Source organism: Centrocercus urophasianus, unplaced genomic scaffold (assembly GCF_019232065.1).
Source record: "Centrocercus urophasianus isolate 14NV4802_14NV808 unplaced genomic scaffold, USGS_Curo_1.0 seq_62, whole genome shotgun sequence".
In the NCBI taxonomy this organism is placed as follows: Eukaryota; Metazoa; Chordata; class Aves; order Galliformes; family Phasianidae; genus Centrocercus; species Centrocercus urophasianus.
The window spans coordinates 233,282-249,314 of record NW_024885222.1 but is presented as its reverse complement, the minus strand read 5'-3'; the positions used below and the strand labels follow the sequence as shown (position 1 = coordinate 249,314).

The 16,033-nt window shown below is 62.8% G+C and overlaps 5 protein-coding genes across 6 annotated transcripts; 4 read left to right on the top strand and 1 right to left on the bottom strand.

The window, feature by feature from the left end:
• The first annotated feature begins 728 nt into the window (after window positions 1-728).
• NAGLU (N-acetyl-alpha-glucosaminidase) lies at window positions 729-4,035 on the top strand. Its single transcript, XM_042836612.1, has 6 exons — window positions 729-1,129; window positions 1,329-1,476; window positions 1,541-1,687; window positions 1,773-1,858; window positions 1,983-2,239; window positions 2,337-4,035. The coding sequence occupies exons 1-6, from the start codon at window positions 729-731 to the stop codon at window positions 3,551-3,553; spliced, it is 2,256 nt and encodes a 751-aa protein (XP_042692546.1). The 3' UTR covers window positions 3,554-4,035.
• Window positions 4,036-4,316: 281 nt separating this feature from the next.
• Window positions 4,317-5,731, top strand: HSD17B1 (hydroxysteroid 17-beta dehydrogenase 1). The gene is made up of 6 exons (XM_042836613.1): window positions 4,317-4,472; window positions 4,543-4,704; window positions 4,893-5,072; window positions 5,141-5,234; window positions 5,304-5,487; window positions 5,561-5,731. The coding sequence occupies exons 1-6, from the start codon at window positions 4,376-4,378 to the stop codon at window positions 5,729-5,731; spliced, it is 888 nt and encodes a 295-aa protein (XP_042692547.1). The 5' UTR covers window positions 4,317-4,375.
• Window positions 5,732-6,015: 284 nt separating this feature from the next.
• COASY (Coenzyme A synthase) lies at window positions 6,016-9,272 on the top strand. The gene is made up of 9 exons (XM_042836568.1): window positions 6,016-6,604; window positions 6,978-7,192; window positions 7,266-7,397; window positions 7,463-7,652; window positions 7,737-7,801; window positions 8,058-8,142; window positions 8,573-8,670; window positions 8,749-8,895; window positions 9,040-9,272. Exons 1-9 carry the CDS (start codon window positions 6,016-6,018, stop codon window positions 9,106-9,108), a joined length of 1,590 nt encoding a protein of 529 aa, XP_042692502.1. The 3' UTR covers window positions 9,109-9,272.
• Window positions 9,273-9,447: 175 nt separating this feature from the next.
• MLX (MAX dimerization protein MLX) lies at window positions 9,448-13,295 on the top strand. The gene is made up of 8 exons (XM_042836575.1): window positions 9,448-9,506; window positions 9,632-9,668; window positions 9,738-9,827; window positions 9,955-10,061; window positions 10,265-10,364; window positions 10,521-10,620; window positions 10,990-11,191; window positions 11,671-13,295. Exons 1-8 carry the CDS (start codon window positions 9,462-9,464, stop codon window positions 11,725-11,727), a joined length of 738 nt encoding a protein of 245 aa, XP_042692509.1. The 5' UTR covers window positions 9,448-9,461; the 3' UTR covers window positions 11,728-13,295.
• LOC122170009 (PSMC3 interacting protein) lies at window positions 12,857-16,001 on the bottom strand. Of its 2 annotated transcripts, XM_042836579.1 has the most exons (9): window positions 15,932-16,001; window positions 15,758-15,861; window positions 15,590-15,679; window positions 15,410-15,521; window positions 15,172-15,317; window positions 14,663-14,716; window positions 14,181-14,240; window positions 14,026-14,086; window positions 12,857-13,541 (listed from the first exon to the last, which is right to left on the bottom strand). In XM_042836579.1, the coding sequence occupies exons 1-8, from the start codon at window positions 15,966-15,968 to the stop codon at window positions 14,027-14,029; spliced, it is 663 nt and encodes a 220-aa protein (XP_042692513.1). In that variant the 5' UTR covers window positions 15,969-16,001; the 3' UTR covers window positions 12,857-13,541; window position 14,026. The 2 variants fall into 2 exon arrangements, with proteins under 2 accessions (XP_042692513.1, XP_042692510.1); XM_042836576.1 differs by having other exon boundaries at window positions 12,858-14,086.
• Between the last annotated feature and the right edge of the window lie 32 nt (window positions 16,002-16,033).

Here is a 16,033-nt window from a genome sequence, read left to right as displayed (position 1 = left end):
TGTGCTGTGTGCTGTGCTGTGTGCTGTGCTGTGTGCTGTGCTGTGTGCTGTGTTGTGCTGTGTGTAACTCAGTTTTAGTTGTTAGTGAGTTTTAGTTGTTGCTGTATTGTGTGTGAACAGAGTAGAACAGTAACACAAATCCCCCCAGCCTGGAGTTGAGCCGGAAGCTGTGGAAGAGCTGCGCGCATCTCATGCAGCGCTGCCGTGTGCGTGCGGAGCGCCGCCGCCATGTGCGGGAGCAGCGACGGGGTGCGGGGCGGTGCGGGCTGCAGAACGAGACCCGCCGCGTGACTGGGGATCACTGTATGCGTTAATGTAAGTCGCCGTGCATTAAAGGCGCTGCACTGCAGGCTGCGGTCTCTTTTTGCTCCCAGGGATCGGACAGGAGCTGGGGGTCCTGCGGCCGTTCCTCCGGCCTGTTACCAGAGGTGCGGGGTTCCGGGCGGTGCGGGGTCCCTCCCGCTCCCAGGCGCTGCTTTTTCCTCCCCGTTTCCTGCAGCGCCGCGGGGCGCGGACTGACAGCGCCCCCTTCCGGCCGGGAGGGAGAGGGTCACCACGCCCCGCCCACGCCCATGGCCCCGCCCATCTCCATGGCCCCGCCTCCGCTCTGCCCCACCCCGGTCTCCCTCCCGCCTCCTGTCGCTGATTGGCTCTCAGTGGTCCCGACCCCTTTCGCCGGCGGCGCGGATTGGCGGAGCTCGGCACGGCCCGAAGCAAGCGGCGCGGCCATGGCGGTACCACTGCGGGTGGCGGCGATGGCGGCGGTGCTGGCGGCGGCGCTGGCTCCGTTGCCCCCCGAGCTGCGGGGACCGGTGGGGGACGCGCGGCAGGAGGCGGCGGTGCGGGCGCTGGCGCGGCGCCTGCTGGGCTCCAGGGCCGCCGCCGTGGCGCTGTCGGTGGACTCGGCGTTGGCGGCGGGCGGGCCTGACGCGTACCGGCTGCGCTCCCCGCCCGGCGGCGCCGTGGCCGTGGCCGTGACGGGCTCCAGCGGCGTGGCGGCCGCCGCCGGCCTCTACCGGTACCTGCGGGACTTCTGCGGCTGCCATCTCTCGTGGTCTGCGGCTCAGCTTCGCCTGCCCGACCCTCTGCCGCGGTTGCAGACTGAGATCCGCGCCGCCACCCCCAACAGGTACCGGCGGGGCACCCCGAAGCTGCGATGAACCGCGGGGGCCGGGGCCGCTCCACCGGCACTCCGACCCCCCGGCCCCCCCGGTTCTGGGCTCCGGGCTTCCTCCCTCCCGCCCGTCCGTGTCCCGGTGCGGGCATCTCGCGCCCCCCGTCAGCGCGGCACGAAGCGCTCCCAGCCCTCAGCGTCCCGCCGCCCTCAGGTACCGCTACTACCAGAACGTCTGCGCCCAGAGCTACTCGTACGCCTGGTGGGACTGGGAGCGCTGGGAGCGCGAGATCGACTGGATGGCGCTGAGCGGCATCAACGCGGCGCCCGCCTTCGCCGGGCAGGAGGCGCTGTGGCAGCGGGTGGGTGCCGCGCGGGGCGGGCGGGGCGCGGCGGGCGGCGCGGGGCTGACCCGAGGCCGTGCAGGTTTACCGCACGCTGGGGCTGAACCAGAGTGAGATCGACGCCCACTTCACGGGGCCGGCGTTCCTGGCGTGGAACCGTATGGGGAACCTGCACGGCTGGGCCGGGCCGCTGCCGCGTGCGTGGCACCTCCAGCAGCTGTATCTGCAGGTATGGGGGGACGGGACGCCCCGCCCTGGCGTTTCCCGGCCCCGTTCGGGGCGCGGGGCTCCTCTCCCTGCTCTCTCCCCCTCAGTACAGGATCGTGGAGCGGATGCGTTCGCTGGGGATGACCACGGTGCTGCCGGCCTTCGCGGGCCACGTGCCACCGGGGGTTCTGCGGTAAGTGGGACTGAGGGTGGCTGCTCTGAGTCGCAGCCCTGCGCCCTGCAGGGCCCTGCCTGCATCCCTCCATGAGGCCCCCTGGCCTCGTCCCACTGCCCATTCCCATCCCGTCCCCACTCAGGGTCTTCCCGCGCATCAACGCCACGCGCCTCGGGAACTGGAGCCACTTTGACTGCACGCTGTCCTGTGCCTACCTGCTGTCCCCTGAGGAGCCCATGTTCCAGGTGATTGGGACACTCTTCCTGAAGGAGCTCATCAAGGAATTTGGCACTGATCACATGTACAGCGCAGACACCTTCAACGAGATGAGCCCGCTGTCCTCTGACCCCGCATACCTGGCGGGCATCACCAACGCCGTCTTCAGGGCCATGACGGGAGGTGGGTCGCTGCGAGGCCGTGCTGTGCGCGCTTGAGGCCCCACCACAGCTGCCATTGGGACTGTGGCTGCCGTGCTCACTTTGCTCTCTGCCTGCAGCGGATCCCGAGGCGCAGTGGCTGATGCAGGGGTGGCTCTTCCAGCACCAGCCGGCCTTCTGGCAGCCGCCGCAGGTGCAGGCGGTGCTGCGTGCTGTGCCCCTGGGCCGCATGATCGTCCTCGACCTCTTCGCTGAGTCCAAACCTGTCTACGAGTGGACCGAGTCCTTCTATGGGCAACCCTTCATCTGGTGCATGCTGCACAACTTTGGCGGCAACCACGGCCTCTTTGGTGCTGTGGATGCCATCAATCGCGGCCCTTTTGTGGCACGGCGCTTCCCCAACTCCACCATGGTGGGCACAGGGCTGGTGCCCGAGGGCATCGAGCAGAACGACATGGTGTACGAGCTGATGAACGAGCTGGGCTGGCGCCACGAGCCCCTTAACCTCCCTGTGTGGGTGTCCCGCTACGCCCAGCGCCGCTACGGGGCCCCCAATGCTGCCGCCAGTGCCGCATGGCAGCTGCTGCTGCGCAGCGTCTACAACTGCACCGGCGCCTGCATCAACCACAACCGCAGCCCACTGGTGCGCCGCCCGTCCCTGCACATGGACACGCAGCTCTGGTACAACGCCAGCGACGTCTTCGAGGCGTGGAGGCTGCTGCTGAGCGCCGGCACCGCGCTGGGCTCCAGCCCGGCCTTCCGCTACGACCTGGCTGACGTGACGCGGCAGGCGGTGCAGCAGCTGGTGGGCGATTACTACCAGCGCATCCGAGACGCCTTCCAGCGCCGCGCGCTGCCTGAGCTGCTGGCGGCCGGCGGGGTTCTGCTGTACGATCTGCTGCCCGAGCTGGACGCGCTGCTGGGCTCCCAGCGCCTCTTCCTGCTGGGCCGAATGCTGCAATCCGCCCGCGCCGTCGCCACCAGTGAGCGTGAGGCTGAGCAGTACGAGCACAACGCCCGCAACCAGGTGACGCTGTGGGGGCCCAGCGGGAACATCCTGGACTACGCCAACAAGCAGCTGGCGGGGCTGGTGCTGGATTATTATGGGGTGCGCTGGACCCTCTTTGTCTCTCTGCTGGTAGAGAGCCTGAACACAGGCAGCCCCTTCCACCAGGAGCAGTTCAACCAGGCTGTCTTCCAAGTGGAGAGGGGCTTCGTCTACAATGAGAAGCGCTACCCTGCGATGCCTGTCGGTGACACACTGGAGATTGCCAGGAAGATCTTCCTCAAGTACTATCCCAGTGCCACACAGCGTGGCTGGGACGGGCCCCCCTGATGTGGGGTTGTGCCACTCAAAGCCCCCCCAGGAGGAGGGCAGAGCCCCCACACCTGAGTGCTGCACCCCTGTGACCAGCGCCAGAATGAAGGAGCTGAGCACCAGCGGGAGCGGCCTGCATCCCAGAGGATGGGAATTGCCCCAGGGGCTGCTGCAGCCCAGAGACCTGCTTGATCCTGCCAGCACCCAGCCTGCCCCGTGCTGGGCTGCCCACAGAGCATGGAGGCGCAGGAGTGGGGCTCTGCTGCCCCACTGGAAGCTGGGTGGTGCCCAGGCAGGAGCTGGTGAGGGTGGAGCAGCAAAATATGGGTCCCCGGGGCAGCCTTGGGAGGACTGTGGTGCTCCAAGGGCAGCCCCAGTTACACACAGTGCCTTTGTATTGAAAGAGATTCTGCCAGGCTCCCCGTGGCGGGCTTTTCTCTGCCTTTTCTTCCCATTACTGGCAGTCAGCACGAGGGGCTATTAAAGCCCTGGGTGCTTGATACCGTTGGGCTCCTGTGTCTGTCTCTGCTGCCCTCCAGCACGCAGTTTGTTTCTAATGAGCTGAAGGAAGCAGCTCATGACCCACACAGAGGGAATGTGGGTGGTGTGCAGGGAAAAAGTACCACAGGATGTGGGGCAGCTCGGGGCCGTCCCAGGCTGGTGCAGGGCTGAGGGGATTGTGGCAGCAGCGCGGGGTCCTTATCGCCTCAGCTGCAGGTGGAGGGCCTTGAGATAAGCGGGCAGACACAACACGGCGGGTGGGGGGGGGGCAGCCCAGCCTTTAAAAACCACGCGGCCCCACGTCCAGCACTGTCAGCTGTGGAGAGAACCGCGGTGCCCATGGAGAAGAGCACAGTGCTGATCACCGGCTGCTCCTCGGGCATCGGGCTGGGGCTGGCAGTGCGCTTGGCGGCCGACGATTCCCGCAGGTTCAAAGGTAAAGGGATGATGCCGTGGGTGCGGGTCCCAGCACTGCGTGGCACAGCACGGCTGCGCTCTCTCCACAGTGTTTGCCACTATGCGTGACCTGGCCAAGGGTGAGCAGCTGCTGGAGCGTCTGGGGGGCCGCTGCCCCGACACGCTGGAGCTGCTGCAGCTGGACGTCACCGACCCGCACTCGCTGGCTGCGGCTGTGCGCTGCATGCAGGGGCAGCACCCGGACGTGTTGGGTACGGCACCTTCCCCAGGGCACAGCCGGGAGCGGGGAAGCCAATATGGGGATGGGCCTGGATGGCACTGCAGCCCTGGGGATGGGTGTGCTGGGGCACAGAGAGGATTGGGGCTGGGTTCCCACGTCCCTGTATGCAAACAGTGCTGGGGTAATGGGACACCTGCTCACCAGCACCGTACCCCACAGTGTGCAATGCAGGGGTGGGTTTGATGGCCCCCCTGGAGATGTGCTCGGAGCAGGCCATGAGAGCAGTGTTCGAGGTGAACGTCTTCGGCACCGCACGCACCATTCAGGCCTTCCTGCCCGCCATGAAGCGCCGCCGCAGCGGGCGCATCCTCGTGTCCAGCAGTGTCGGGGGGCTGCAAGGTGGGCATGGGGCCGCCCGCGGGGCTGCAGGGGGAGAGACGCAGCTCTCAGCTGCCGCTCCGCCCCAGGGGTGCCCTTCAATGCCGTGTACTGCGCCAGCAAGTTCGCGCTGGAGGGGCTGTGCGAGAGCCTGGCCATCGTTCTGCGGCCCTTCAACATCCAGTGAGCGCCGTGGGGTGAGGTGTGGGACCCGTGATGGGCTGTGAGTTCAGGGGCGCTGCTTTCCCGTAGCATGACGCTGGTGGAGTGCGGCCCGGTGCACACCGCCTTCATGGACAACGCGCGGCGCGCCGACCCCGAGGGCCACGAGCTGCGGGCGCTGGACGCTGAGACGCAGCAGCTGTACCGCCGCTACCTGCAGCACTGCGCGCAGCTGTTCCTCGACGCCGCCCAGGAGGTGGACGAGGTCCTGCAGGTCCGCGGGGTGGGCGCCGGGTGGGGCTGTGGGGCGCACAGCGGGCGCTGAGCTGAGCGGCGCCGCGGTGCAGGTGTTCCTGGAGGCCATCGCCGCCCCGCGACCGCCGCTGCGCTGCATCACCGCGCGGCTCCCGGCCCCGCTGGCGCGGCTGAGGCCAGGCGGCCCCGACGGCGCTGACTATGTGCGGGCCATGCACGACTTCGTCTTCGGCCCCGGTGAAGCCGCCGAGGAGCAACCGTGAGCGCGGCCCCGGGATGGCCCCGGCAATAAAGCCTCGTGCCCGCGGCTGCGGTCCGGCCTCTTGCTGAAGGGCGGGGATCGGGCACGGGGGACGGCACCGGGACCGGGGGGGGTGGCATCGGAGCTGTCGAATGAGCGCTCCCGGACCCGGGGCCCCACAATCCCGGCCCGCCTCCACGGCGGCCACGTCGCTCCCGACTACAAAGCCCTGAGCAGCGCGACGGGGGCGGGGCGGTGGGAGGCGCCGTGACGCGTTCGGGGTCGGTGCGATCTTCCGGCGGGGCCATGGCGCCGTTCCCGTCGGGGCTGTTGGTGCTAACGGCCCCGCTGGGCGCGTTACCGCGGCGGGCGGCGGCGGCGCTGGCGGAGGCGGCGGGGGTGGTGACGGGGCCGCTCTACGTGCACCTGCAGCCGGGGCTGCGCCTGGACGGCCCCGCGCCGCGCCCCGCCGCCCCCCCGCCCGCCGCCGCTCTGCTCCGCGCTTTGGCCGCGCTCTACGCGGCGGCGGCGGCGCACCGGGGGTTGGACGTGCGGGTTTTGCTGGGCCACGGACACCGCCTAGCGCGGCCGCCCCGCGTGCTGCTGGCCGACGGTGGAGCGGGCGACGCGGAGCCGGTGCGGGTGGCGCTGCGGGAGTTGGCCGCCGCCGCCTACGGCTGCCCGCCCGGGCTGCCCGCGCTGCTGCTGAGCGGCTCCGACGGCCCCGAGGCGCTGCCCAACGGCTCCGGCGCGGAGCTGCCCGCGTATCCCGACGTGGCGGTCGGCGGCACCTTCGATCGGCTGCACGGCGCCCACCGGCTGCTGCTCAGCGCCTGCTGCCTGCTGGCACGGCGGCGGCTGCTGGTCGGGGTGGCCGACGGGGAACTGCTGCGCCGTGAGTGCCGGGAGAAGGGGGGCCGGGGCAGGCGCGGTGGGGAGCGGGCAATGCCTGCGGTGATGGTGGTGTAGACGGGTACAGCGCTGTGAGACGCAGTGGGGGCTGAGGGCCTCCCCCGGGCTGGGGTCTGGGAAAGCATCCGGGTGGCTCAGAGTGCTCGGGCACTGCCGGTGGGAGGGGATGTGGGTCAGCATCGGCGGCGGGCACTGATTATGGGGACAGCCCAGACCCCACAGCTGCTGTCCTTCCCTGCAGACCTGTGGGGCCCTGTGGGCAGGATGGTGGTGGTGGTGGGGCACCACTGGAGGGTTCCTACCGTAGAACCATTTGCTCTGCCGCTCTCACTGTTCATCACTGCACGCTGTTGCAGACAAGGTCCTGCGGGAGCTGATCGAGCCCTACGAACTGCGGGCGGCCAAACTGCGTGAGTTCCTGGCAGATGTGAAGCCCTCAGTGCTGTATGACATTGTGCCTCTGGGCGACCCCTACGGCCCTGCAGTCACGGACCCGGAGCTGCGCTGCATCATTGTCAGCGAGGAGACGCGCAGGGGCGGGGAGGCCGTGAACAAGAAGAGGATCGAGAATGTAACTGGAGGGGCTGAGATCTCTGGGCTCCAAAGTTTCGTTTAGGGGGCTCAGTGGTGTCCCCTCCCGGCAGGGCCTCGCTGCGTTGGAACTCTTCGAGATCGAGCTGATGGAGGACCCTTACCACGGCCACAATGAGGAGGAGAAGATCAGCTCCTCTAGCCTGCGACAGCGGCTGCTCGGCACGTTGCTTCGGCCCCCACGGGTAGGGGGAGCTGCTGGGGGCTGGGAGCTGCAGGACCAGCGCCCGTCTGACCCTTCCTTCCCCAGGACAGCCCCACGCTCCCCCCCCGCCCCTACATCATCGGTCTGACCGGGGGCAGCGGGAGCGGAAAGACCTCCATCGCCCAACGCCTGGGGCAGATGGGAGCATTCCTCATCGATGCCGATGCGCTGGGCCACGCCGCATACCTGCCTGGCAGCCAGGCCCATGGGCAGGTGGTGGCTGCATTTGGGGCAGGTAGGGCCGGGTGAGCCGGGAGGTGCTGTGGAGGTGTGAGTTGGATTTTTTTCTGCTCCCGAACCATCTCCCTCTGTCTTACAGAGATCTTGAACAAAGATGGAACAATTAACAGGAAGGCCCTCGGGGCAAAAGTATTTGGAAACCAGGTATGAGGAGCAGAGGGAATGTCAATATTTAACCTCCTGAGCAGGGAACTCTGTGCTGGGGCTTTGATTTTCAGCCCTTTGAGCTGGTGCCACATTCCTGCTGCAGTGGCATACAGCAAATCAGCAGCCATGCAGAATGCACAGTCCAGGCAGCAGCTCCTGTTGCTTCCCTAGCTGTAGCCCCCTCCAAGCTTGTCCCTTGTGGACCCCCAGGACCTCTGGGAGGACCCCTGACACCACTGTGGTTCCTTTGCAGGAGCGGCTGAAGAGCCTCACAGGCATCGTGTGGCCGGAGATCGCGCGGATGGTCAGGGAGCGGATCGGAGAGGCGAGAGCTCAAGGTAAGGGGTGGCTGTGAGGAGCACAGTGGGTGCTGGGTGCACGGTGCTATGCTGCTCTGGGGCAGCTGCTGCTTTGGGTAGCACATGGAGTATCTTCCAGCTCACAGCTGCTCTTTACTAGAGATTTTCACTCCCCTGAGTGCATTTGTAACTCAGACTTCCTGTTCTGAACTGGAGCGGGCATTGCCTTCTTTCTATTTTTTGGTTCAGTGCCCCTTAGTGAGCATGGTGTGTGCAGAATCATTTTCTTTGCTGGGAGCTCAATGGGAATCCCGCATCGGGCAGCGCTGCCCCTCCCATGTGAGGTTCTATGGGGTCTGTTCGCTGCCAGCGTTCAGGACGGCATGACCGCGAGTGGCCGCACCGGCCCCCAGGAGCGCCCGTGCTGCCCTGGAGTTGCCAGGTGACGAGGAACAGCTTCGTTCCGTAGGAAAGGCTGTGGTCGTGCTGGATGCCGCCGTGCTGCTGGAGGCCGACTGGCAGGAGATGGTGCACGAGGTGTGGGTGGCCATCATCCCTGAGGAGGAGGTGAGTGAAGCCCGCTGGCTGCCTCTGGCCGCACGGCCGTCCCCGTGAGCCCCGTGTGTCCCCTCGTGGTCCCCGCAGGCCGTGAAGCGCATCGTTAGGAGGGACGGGCTGAGCGAGGAGGCTGCCCGCAGCCGGCTGCGGAGTCAGATGAGCGACAGCCAGAGGGTGCAGCAGGCGCAGGTGGTGCTGTGCACGCTCTGGGAGCCGGAGGTCACCCGCAGGCAGGTGAGCCGCGGGCCGCTTCCGACGGCACGGGAGCGGAGAGACGGGAGCTCGGCGGCGGGGCTGCTGCCGGTCGGAAACGCAGCAGGAAGGGACGGACGGCGCCGAGCTCCGCGTGCGGCGCTGCTGATGGCGTTTCGTCGGCAGGTGGAGAAGGCGTGGGAGCTCCTGCAGCAGCGCCTGAGCCGCGCGCCCGCGGAGCCGCCCGCCAACTGAGCGCCGCCGGGATGGGGGAAGAGCGGCGGCCGCGTCCTGGCACCGGGCGTAAGTCCGGTGAGTCCCAACCCCACGGGGCTGGGAGCGCTGCCCGCTGCGCCGGAACGGACCGGAAACGCCGCTGCTCCGAGAGCTGAGCCCGACCCGCCGAGCGGCGCGCACGGTTCCGCGCACCGTGAGCCCGCGGCCGAGAGGCGGTTAAAGCGCGCTTCCTCTCTCTCGGTGTCCGTGGCTCTTTGTGTCCCGTCTCGCCGCAGCGCTGCCCGCAGGCGTGCGGGGCGCCTCCTGGCGGTCGGGAGGACTGCGTTTCCCGGCGGCCCCCGCGGTGCTCACGTGACCGGGGCGGGGGGAAGATGGCGGAGCCGCCCGGCGCCGCGGCGGAGGAAGCGTGGGGGAAGGTGAAGGCGGGGCGGGCAGCGGCGGGCCGAGGGCGAGGGGTTGTAGGCGGGGGCAGCGGGCGGCCCGCGGGGGGCGGAGGCCCGGAGCGCCGCTCCGTCCGCTGACCGCCGCCCTCCGCCCGCAGGTGGACGCTGCGTACGGGGACAATGGCCCGGAGCCGGGTAGGTGCGGCGGGGCGGATCCCGGGGCCGCTCCTCTGAGCCGCTCCTCTGAGCTCTCTCTCCCCGCAGCGCTCTTCATGGACAGCGCGCGGAAGGGCAGCGTCGTGTCCCGCGCCAACAGCATCGGTTCCACCAGCGCCTCCTCCGTGCCCAACACCGGTACGGGGCCGGGGCGGCGGCGCTCCGAAATGCGAGCGGGGCGGCTGAGGCTGCAGGGCTCCCGCAAAGACACGCGGGGCCCTCGGGGCGGGCCCGGCCCGGCGCTCACTCGCGGTTCTCTCCGCAGACGACGAGGACAGCGATTACACCCAGGAGCACTACAAGGAGTCCTACAAGGACCAGCGCCGCCGGGCGCACACGCAGGCGGAGCAGAAGAGGCGCGATGCCATCAAGGTACCTCAGAGGCACCGCGCTGCTCCTTTTACGCCTTTTCCCTTTTGTTTCGTGCCGGATCCGCTCCCCTCAGCCGCATGTGAGCCGGGAGCCGCTTTTGGCTGTGGTGGGAGCTGGGATGTGGGTCCGTACCGCATACTTCCGTGGAACCGCTGCCCCGTGTGGCGCCCCGTGTCCCTGAGCCGTGGCTCTGCCCCCTGTAGAAAGGCTATGACGACCTGCAGGCCATCGTGCCCACCTGCCAGCAGCAGGACTTCTCCATCGGCTCCCAGAAGCTGAGCAAGGCCATCATTCTCCAGAAAAGTGAGTCTGAGTGCAGGGAGGTGGGAGGGCTTTCTCTCAAGCCCCCAAACACCTCAACACAGGGATTCTATGTGACTGCCTCAGGGAGCCCTCCTTGAGGAGATCAGAGGGGCATCCGTGTGCTCGCAGCTTCTTACTCTGTATTTTTGTGTTCAGCCATTGATTATATTCAGTTCCTGCACAAGGAAAAGAAGAAGCAAGAAGAGGAAGTTTCTACTCTCAGGAAAGATGTGATGGCCTTGAAGATAATGAAAGTGTAAGCAAGAAGCTATTTGGTTGCTGCACTCTTCTTCCTGCTGTTTTTCCCCATGGTCTGGGCTCAGTGCTTTGCAGGCAGTCTGGCTCCTGGGGTCGTACCAAAGCTGTACCACTCTGCTGTTGTCGTTTCTTCTCTGTTAGGAGGTCTGACTCAGATCAGTTGGTAAAGTATGGAGATGGTTTCAGGTTTGAAAATGAATCTGCTTTCACTGTCATGCTTCCCAGCATTTATTTTACTTGCAGGATCTTCTGCAGACTCGTTCTGCTCTCCATTTCTGAAGCTGTTTTCAGTGTCCAGTTGTTGCTCAGGCGCTGGGGAGTACGAGGCTTCACGGCAGCACTGAACCCAGCTCTTGTTTTGTTTCAGGAACTACGAGCAGATTGTGAAAGCTCACCAGGACAACCCAAGTGAGGGGAAGGACCAGGTCTCTGACCAGGTGAAATTCAATGTTTTCCAAGGCATTATGGATTCCCTCTTTGAGTCCTTTAATGCCTCCATCTCAGTCACGAGTTTTCAGGAGCTCTCAGCATGTGTCTTCAGCTGGATTGAGGAGCACTGTAAGCCCCACGTGAGTACAGCAAACACGGGTGGGTTGAGGCAAGGGCAAAGGGTGCTGTGCACAGCTGGAGTGCAGGCCCATGTGCAATTTTCCTTTCTCCTGGGGCAACTTTCCTTTCTCCTGTGTGGCTGACACTAGACTGGGGCATGGGAACTCGAGTCCCTCTCATCCCCAGCTGCTTGCTGAACTGGTTTGGTAGTGAAAGCCAGACAGTGAAAAACAGAGCTTAGAAAGACGGTCCTTGTTCCCCAAGACACCTAGAAGTTTGGAGGGAATTAAGAAGGCTTTGTTAGAAGGGAGTTGTATGGGCAAGGCCAGGTCCTTGTTGTGCTGTGGCTGCGTGGAGCCCTGCAGCCTGACAACATAGACAGGTGATCATTTCCCATTCACGTTCTGTGGGCATTGGCACCAGGTGTGCTAGCTGTAGCATTGAGCCTGGGAAGGACTTTTCCTCCCCTGGACGACTGACTGTCTCCTCTCTGCCCCAGACTCTACGGGACATCGTCATCGGGGTCCTGCACCAGGTGAAGAGTCAGCTGTACTGAGCATTCGCTCACTGGAGCACCTTGGACTGGGTGGCAGGTTCCAGGAGAGGCTGGGCCATCTCCCTTGTGGTTGTCCTCAAAGCTTCTCCGATTATTTATTGTCACTACAAAACCAAAACAAGGCTGTGCAAGCATCTCTGCTTCACGGGTACTGTCACAGTCAACATCACCAAATACTGCTAAGGATTTAGCAAAGGGAAAGAAAAAAGTGTGTACTGAATACAGGTCTTTAAACTTGCCGGAGTCTTTAGCTCAGGCAGGTGTGTTGCAGTTGGGTTTGCCTGTGCCACTGACTCCAGTGCTGCTGCTCAGCTGGTGAAACAGATCTGGTCTGTAACCTCAGACCTGATACAAACCCTTTTGACCCTGGGAGCAGGGAGAAATAAGAAAGAGAGACCAAAAGCTGTTGGTCTCTGCTAATGCAGATTAGGAATAGGGTTCTCCTGCAACTGCAGGCTTCCAGTACCTCCCTCTGAAACAGTTCTTAGAAAAGCAAGAGGCTGCTTTTAACTTCTAGATGGTTTGGAGAAAGCCCAGGAGAACCGAGGGAAGGGTGAGCATGTCACTGCCAGGGAGATGTGGGGCAGCAGCGAGTTCTCCTCGTGCTGGAAGGAGTGCAGTGGGGCTGTGCTGTCCTGACCTCTTCAGTTCTAACTTTAACACCCCTGAACGGGAAAAGGGAGTGAGCTTTTTTTGCAGTCCTTTCCTGCTTGTGCTGCTGAGTGCTGAGTTGCCCTGGCCTCGTCTTTTTCCGGGTTGTTTTGTGGCCACACTGAACAGAAAAGTAGTTTAGTAGCTGCAGCACAGCACTACTGAGTTCTCACTGCTGTTCCTTAGCACCATAATTTTACGTGAGTGTATATATTTATAGACATGTAACCAGCTTTGATTTTATTTTATAATCACTGAAATCATTGTGAAGTATTATCAGTGCCAGTTCTGCAGTGTCTGACTTGCCACACGCTGCTGCTGTCAGCGTGATTCAACTAAACAAGCACAATGAGTGCATTGGACAGCATCATCCTCCGTGGCACTGATACACACAGCAGGGTTTGTTCTCTAATCACGTTCTTGCTACCACTCCACCAGTAGCAACTATTTATTTTCCAGTTTTTCCACTGTAGATGAGGTAATGCTAAATTTCTCAGCTCCGGGTTGCTTGATTTGGATGCTGCAGCTTGAGATTGTTTAAGCTATTAAATGAAGAAAAGCATTTTGGTGGGGTTAATTTTCTTTTCTTTTCTTTTTTTTTTCCATACAAAATTATTTTTCAAGCCTTGTGACCTTTTGAGTATAATACAATAGCAGCCCAAGAGGAGTCAAACCCTGTGGTGTTGCACAGAAGTGATGGTGCACACAGGGGCAGACATGTTGCTGATAGGTGTTGCCCTGTGATGGAAATGATTCTGTTGTGGAGGGACAGACAAGTCAACAGCCACGTGGCACGGCTTAATTTCCCTTAGATGCAACCTCTTGCCTTGTGAGGAAGATGTGGATTTTTACAGACCTCATGTGTGAAAGTGACATATTTTTCTATTGTGAAAAATAAATAATTTTTGCTGAACGTTTTAAGGGCTTTTGTGCTTTTATTTCCATTGCTGTGTACGTGGAGACTTTAATGGGATCAGGCAGGAGATGGACCCGCAGCGCACAGCAGCCCAGCCACCGCTGCAGCTGCAGCTCACGTTACCAGCACAGCACAGCACATCTCCTGGCTCTCGCCTTCCCCACCAGCCAGGGCTGCTGTGCCTGAACCACATCCAAGGCCAGCCCTGCTGCCTTCTCAACACAGAAGATGCCACAGCAGAGCACATCTGAAACAGAAGCAGGGTGTTCAATGAATCGGTCCTGCGTACGATTCGGTGCAGGCCGTGGGCAGCAGTCCCCTCCACGTGTGAATTGCAGAAATAGTGGCCATACTGCTAACTACTTGCTTCACCTCTCTGAGGCACCTGCTTCCTGCTCTTACCAGAACACCACATCTCTAACCCAGTGCTCTTAAACCCTCCCAGCCACTGCCTGGTGAAAACACCCACCCAAAACAGCCTATAGCACTGAAAGGTAAGAAAACAACGTTCCCTCGGTACATGAGAAAGGGAGCGGGTCCACTGCTGAGTCAGTTGCTCTAACTACCCTTCCAAGGGCAAAGCATTTTTAAACAGAACTATATCAAGGATGTAGGACAAGCGCAAGCCCTGAAAAAAACTACAGAAGAAAACAAATCTAAAACCCAACAACAGCTTAATCATCAGTTCCACTGCAGCGTGCTCTCTGTAAAGGAAAGCCAGCCATCTGCACCTCACACAGCTGCTGGGAGTGTGACGTTGTGGTCCTCGTCGGTTTCTATTCCGACCTCCTCCTGTGCAAGGACAAAGTGCTCCTGTAGCAGACAGCTGCCCTCTGGCACAGCACGCTGAGCCGCGCTGGTACACAGACAGAGGGATGGGGCTTACAAAGAACTGCTTCTTGCTCTTGGGGTATCCCTCCAGGATGGCGTCGAGCAGCTCGGTTGCCTGGCAGGGAAGTTAGATGAGATTTGCAGGAGTGATGCTGAGCTTTCTGCCACAGCTGTGGGATGTTGCCTCCCATACGGGGAGCCCACACAACTGTTCCCACATTATCCCCTGCACAGGGATGCAAGAACTTGTTTTGCTTCCTCAAGAACAAATAAAATAATCAAGAACATCTCATATTTACACATTACAGCAATGTGGCCTTTAAAAGAGGATCTCAGTGCATCTAGCCCCAGCGGTTCTTGTGGTGGCACTCAGTACAGAGCTCCACTTAAAAGTTACTGATTGTGGAAACTTCAAGAAAATGCTGTCCCATAGCCTGGATAAAGCTCCCCAAGATAATCCGCAGATTGTGCCTGCTCCACCATCACCGTGGCCACTGACACTTCTGCCCACCCCACGTTCAATGGGGAAACCATTACCATCCGCTTCCTCCTCCGCCACTCCTTGCAGTACAGTTTCTGCTCGCTGCAGACCTGCCAAAGGCAAGGCAAAGTGAGAACAACTCAGCAGCCATACATCGAGCCTCTGTAAGCTCAAAGCCAGGAAACATCTGAATTCAAGGACATCACACACCCCAGCTACAGTCAGAGTGTTTTCAGGCAGCAGAACTGATTCCTTGGCTGGAACATGAACTGCTTTCTGAAATGGCCCACCAGAAACAGGAAGAAATTGAGTTGATAGTGCCTAACAACTGGCCAGAGATTTGCAAGGAAAGGACAGCTGAGGCTATTGAAGCTGCCGTAGAGTGTGCTCCCCACCACAATTCAGACATGGGCTCTGCAGGACCCACGTGGGAAAAGCCCAGGACTAAAGCAGTCTGCTTCCATCCTGGGGTCAGCCAGGCCAGGTAAAGCAGCCAAGCATTTGCTATGAGCAGCCTCAATGTGGACTGCGCTGTACATTCCTCCCAACCCCCCCAGCTCTTTACCTTCTCTTTTTCTTCTGGCGTTACTCGGTTGGTAGCAGACTTGATCCTCTCCAGTCTCTCTGTGTAACTGGCGCAGTCCTTCCTCAGCTCCTCAACTTCACGGGCCATGTCCGCGGTGGTCATAGCGCCGCTCAGGTCCTTCAACTCTGGAGGGCAGCGGCGATCACCGGGACGGCCGGCAACCACGGCGCAGCCGCCGCGGGCGGTGCCGGTGCGGCAGGGCGGGGGCCGCGCTCACCTGCCTCCAGCTGCCGGCAGCCCTGCAGCAGCGCCTGCACCTCGGCGGACCTCGCGGCGATCTCCGCGTCCAGCACGCGGAGCTCCGCATCGCCGGCGGCCGGGAGCTGCTCCTGGAGGCGGGAGGGAGGGCGCTCAGCGGAGCCGAGGGCAGCGGGGCTCGGCCGGGCCCGGGGCTCACCTGGTCGGCGAAGTACACCTTCTGCTTGCCGTAGGCCTTCTCACGGACGCGGCCCTGCTGCGCCAGCTGCTCCAGCGCCTTCACCACGGCCTGAGCGAGCGCGCCGTCAGCCCCGCGCCACCAGCCCCGCTCTCCCCGGCTCCGCCGCGCCTCGCCTGGCCCGCTCACCGCTTTGCCCAGCCCGTGCTCCCGCTGCAGGTTCCCGAAGACGTCCTGAGCGCTGTACGGCCGGTTCTGCTCCCGCAGGTAGCGCAGCAGGACAGCGGTGGCCCCTGTGCGACACGGCCGCTGTCACCGTGCCCGCTCAGGTCCGGTCCGGTCCCGTCCCGCCCCGCCCCTCACCGCTGCCCGCCGCGGGGCCTTCGCGCCCTTTGCTCATCTTCTTCCCGCGCCACGCTCAGGCGGTGTGACGCACTTCCGGTGCGACGCACGGCGAAAGAGCGG

Coding starts and splice junctions, on each gene's coding strand:
- NAGLU (XM_042836612.1), top strand. CDS start 729: ATGGCGGTACCACTGCGGGTGGCGGCGATGGCGGCGGTGCTGGCGGCG. Junction 1,130..1,328: donor CGCGCCGCCACCCCCAACAG/GTACCGGCGGGG, acceptor CGCCGCCCTCAG/GTACCGCTACTACCAGAACG. Junction 1,859..1,982: donor GTGCCACCGGGGGTTCTGCG/GTAAGTGGGACT, acceptor GTCCCCACTCAG/GGTCTTCCCGCGCATCAACG.
- HSD17B1 (XM_042836613.1), top strand. CDS start 4,376: ATGGAGAAGAGCACAGTGCTGATCACCGGCTGCTCCTCGGGCATCGGG. Junction 4,473..4,542: donor CGATTCCCGCAGGTTCAAAG/GTAAAGGGATGA, acceptor CTCTCTCCACAG/TGTTTGCCACTATGCGTGAC. Junction 5,235..5,303: donor CTGCGGCCCTTCAACATCCA/GTGAGCGCCGTG, acceptor GCTTTCCCGTAG/CATGACGCTGGTGGAGTGCG.
- COASY (XM_042836568.1), top strand. CDS start 6,016: ATGGCGCCGTTCCCGTCGGGGCTGTTGGTGCTAACGGCCCCGCTGGGC. Junction 7,193..7,265: donor ACAAGAAGAGGATCGAGAAT/GTAACTGGAGGG, acceptor CCCTCCCGGCAG/GGCCTCGCTGCGTTGGAACT. Junction 7,653..7,736: donor GGTGGCTGCATTTGGGGCAG/GTAGGGCCGGGT, acceptor TCTGTCTTACAG/AGATCTTGAACAAAGATGGA.
- MLX (XM_042836575.1), top strand. CDS start 9,462: ATGGCGGAGCCGCCCGGCGCCGCGGCGGAGGAAGCGTGGGGGAAG. Junction 9,669..9,737: donor GGACAATGGCCCGGAGCCGG/GTAGGTGCGGCG, acceptor CTCTCCCCGCAG/CGCTCTTCATGGACAGCGCG. Junction 10,365..10,520: donor GGCCATCATTCTCCAGAAAA/GTGAGTCTGAGT, acceptor TTTTGTGTTCAG/CCATTGATTATATTCAGTTC.
- LOC122170009 (XM_042836579.1), bottom strand. CDS start 15,968: ATGAGCAAAGGGCGCGAAGGCCCCGCGGCGGGCAGCG. Junction 15,522..15,589: donor AGGTGTACTTCGCCGACCAG/GTGAGCCCCGGG, acceptor TCCCGCCTCCAG/GAGCAGCTCCCGGCCGCCGG. Junction 14,241..14,662: donor GGCGGAGGAGGAAGCGGATG/GTAATGGTTTCC, acceptor CTTCCCTGCCAG/GCAACCGAGCTGCTCGACGC.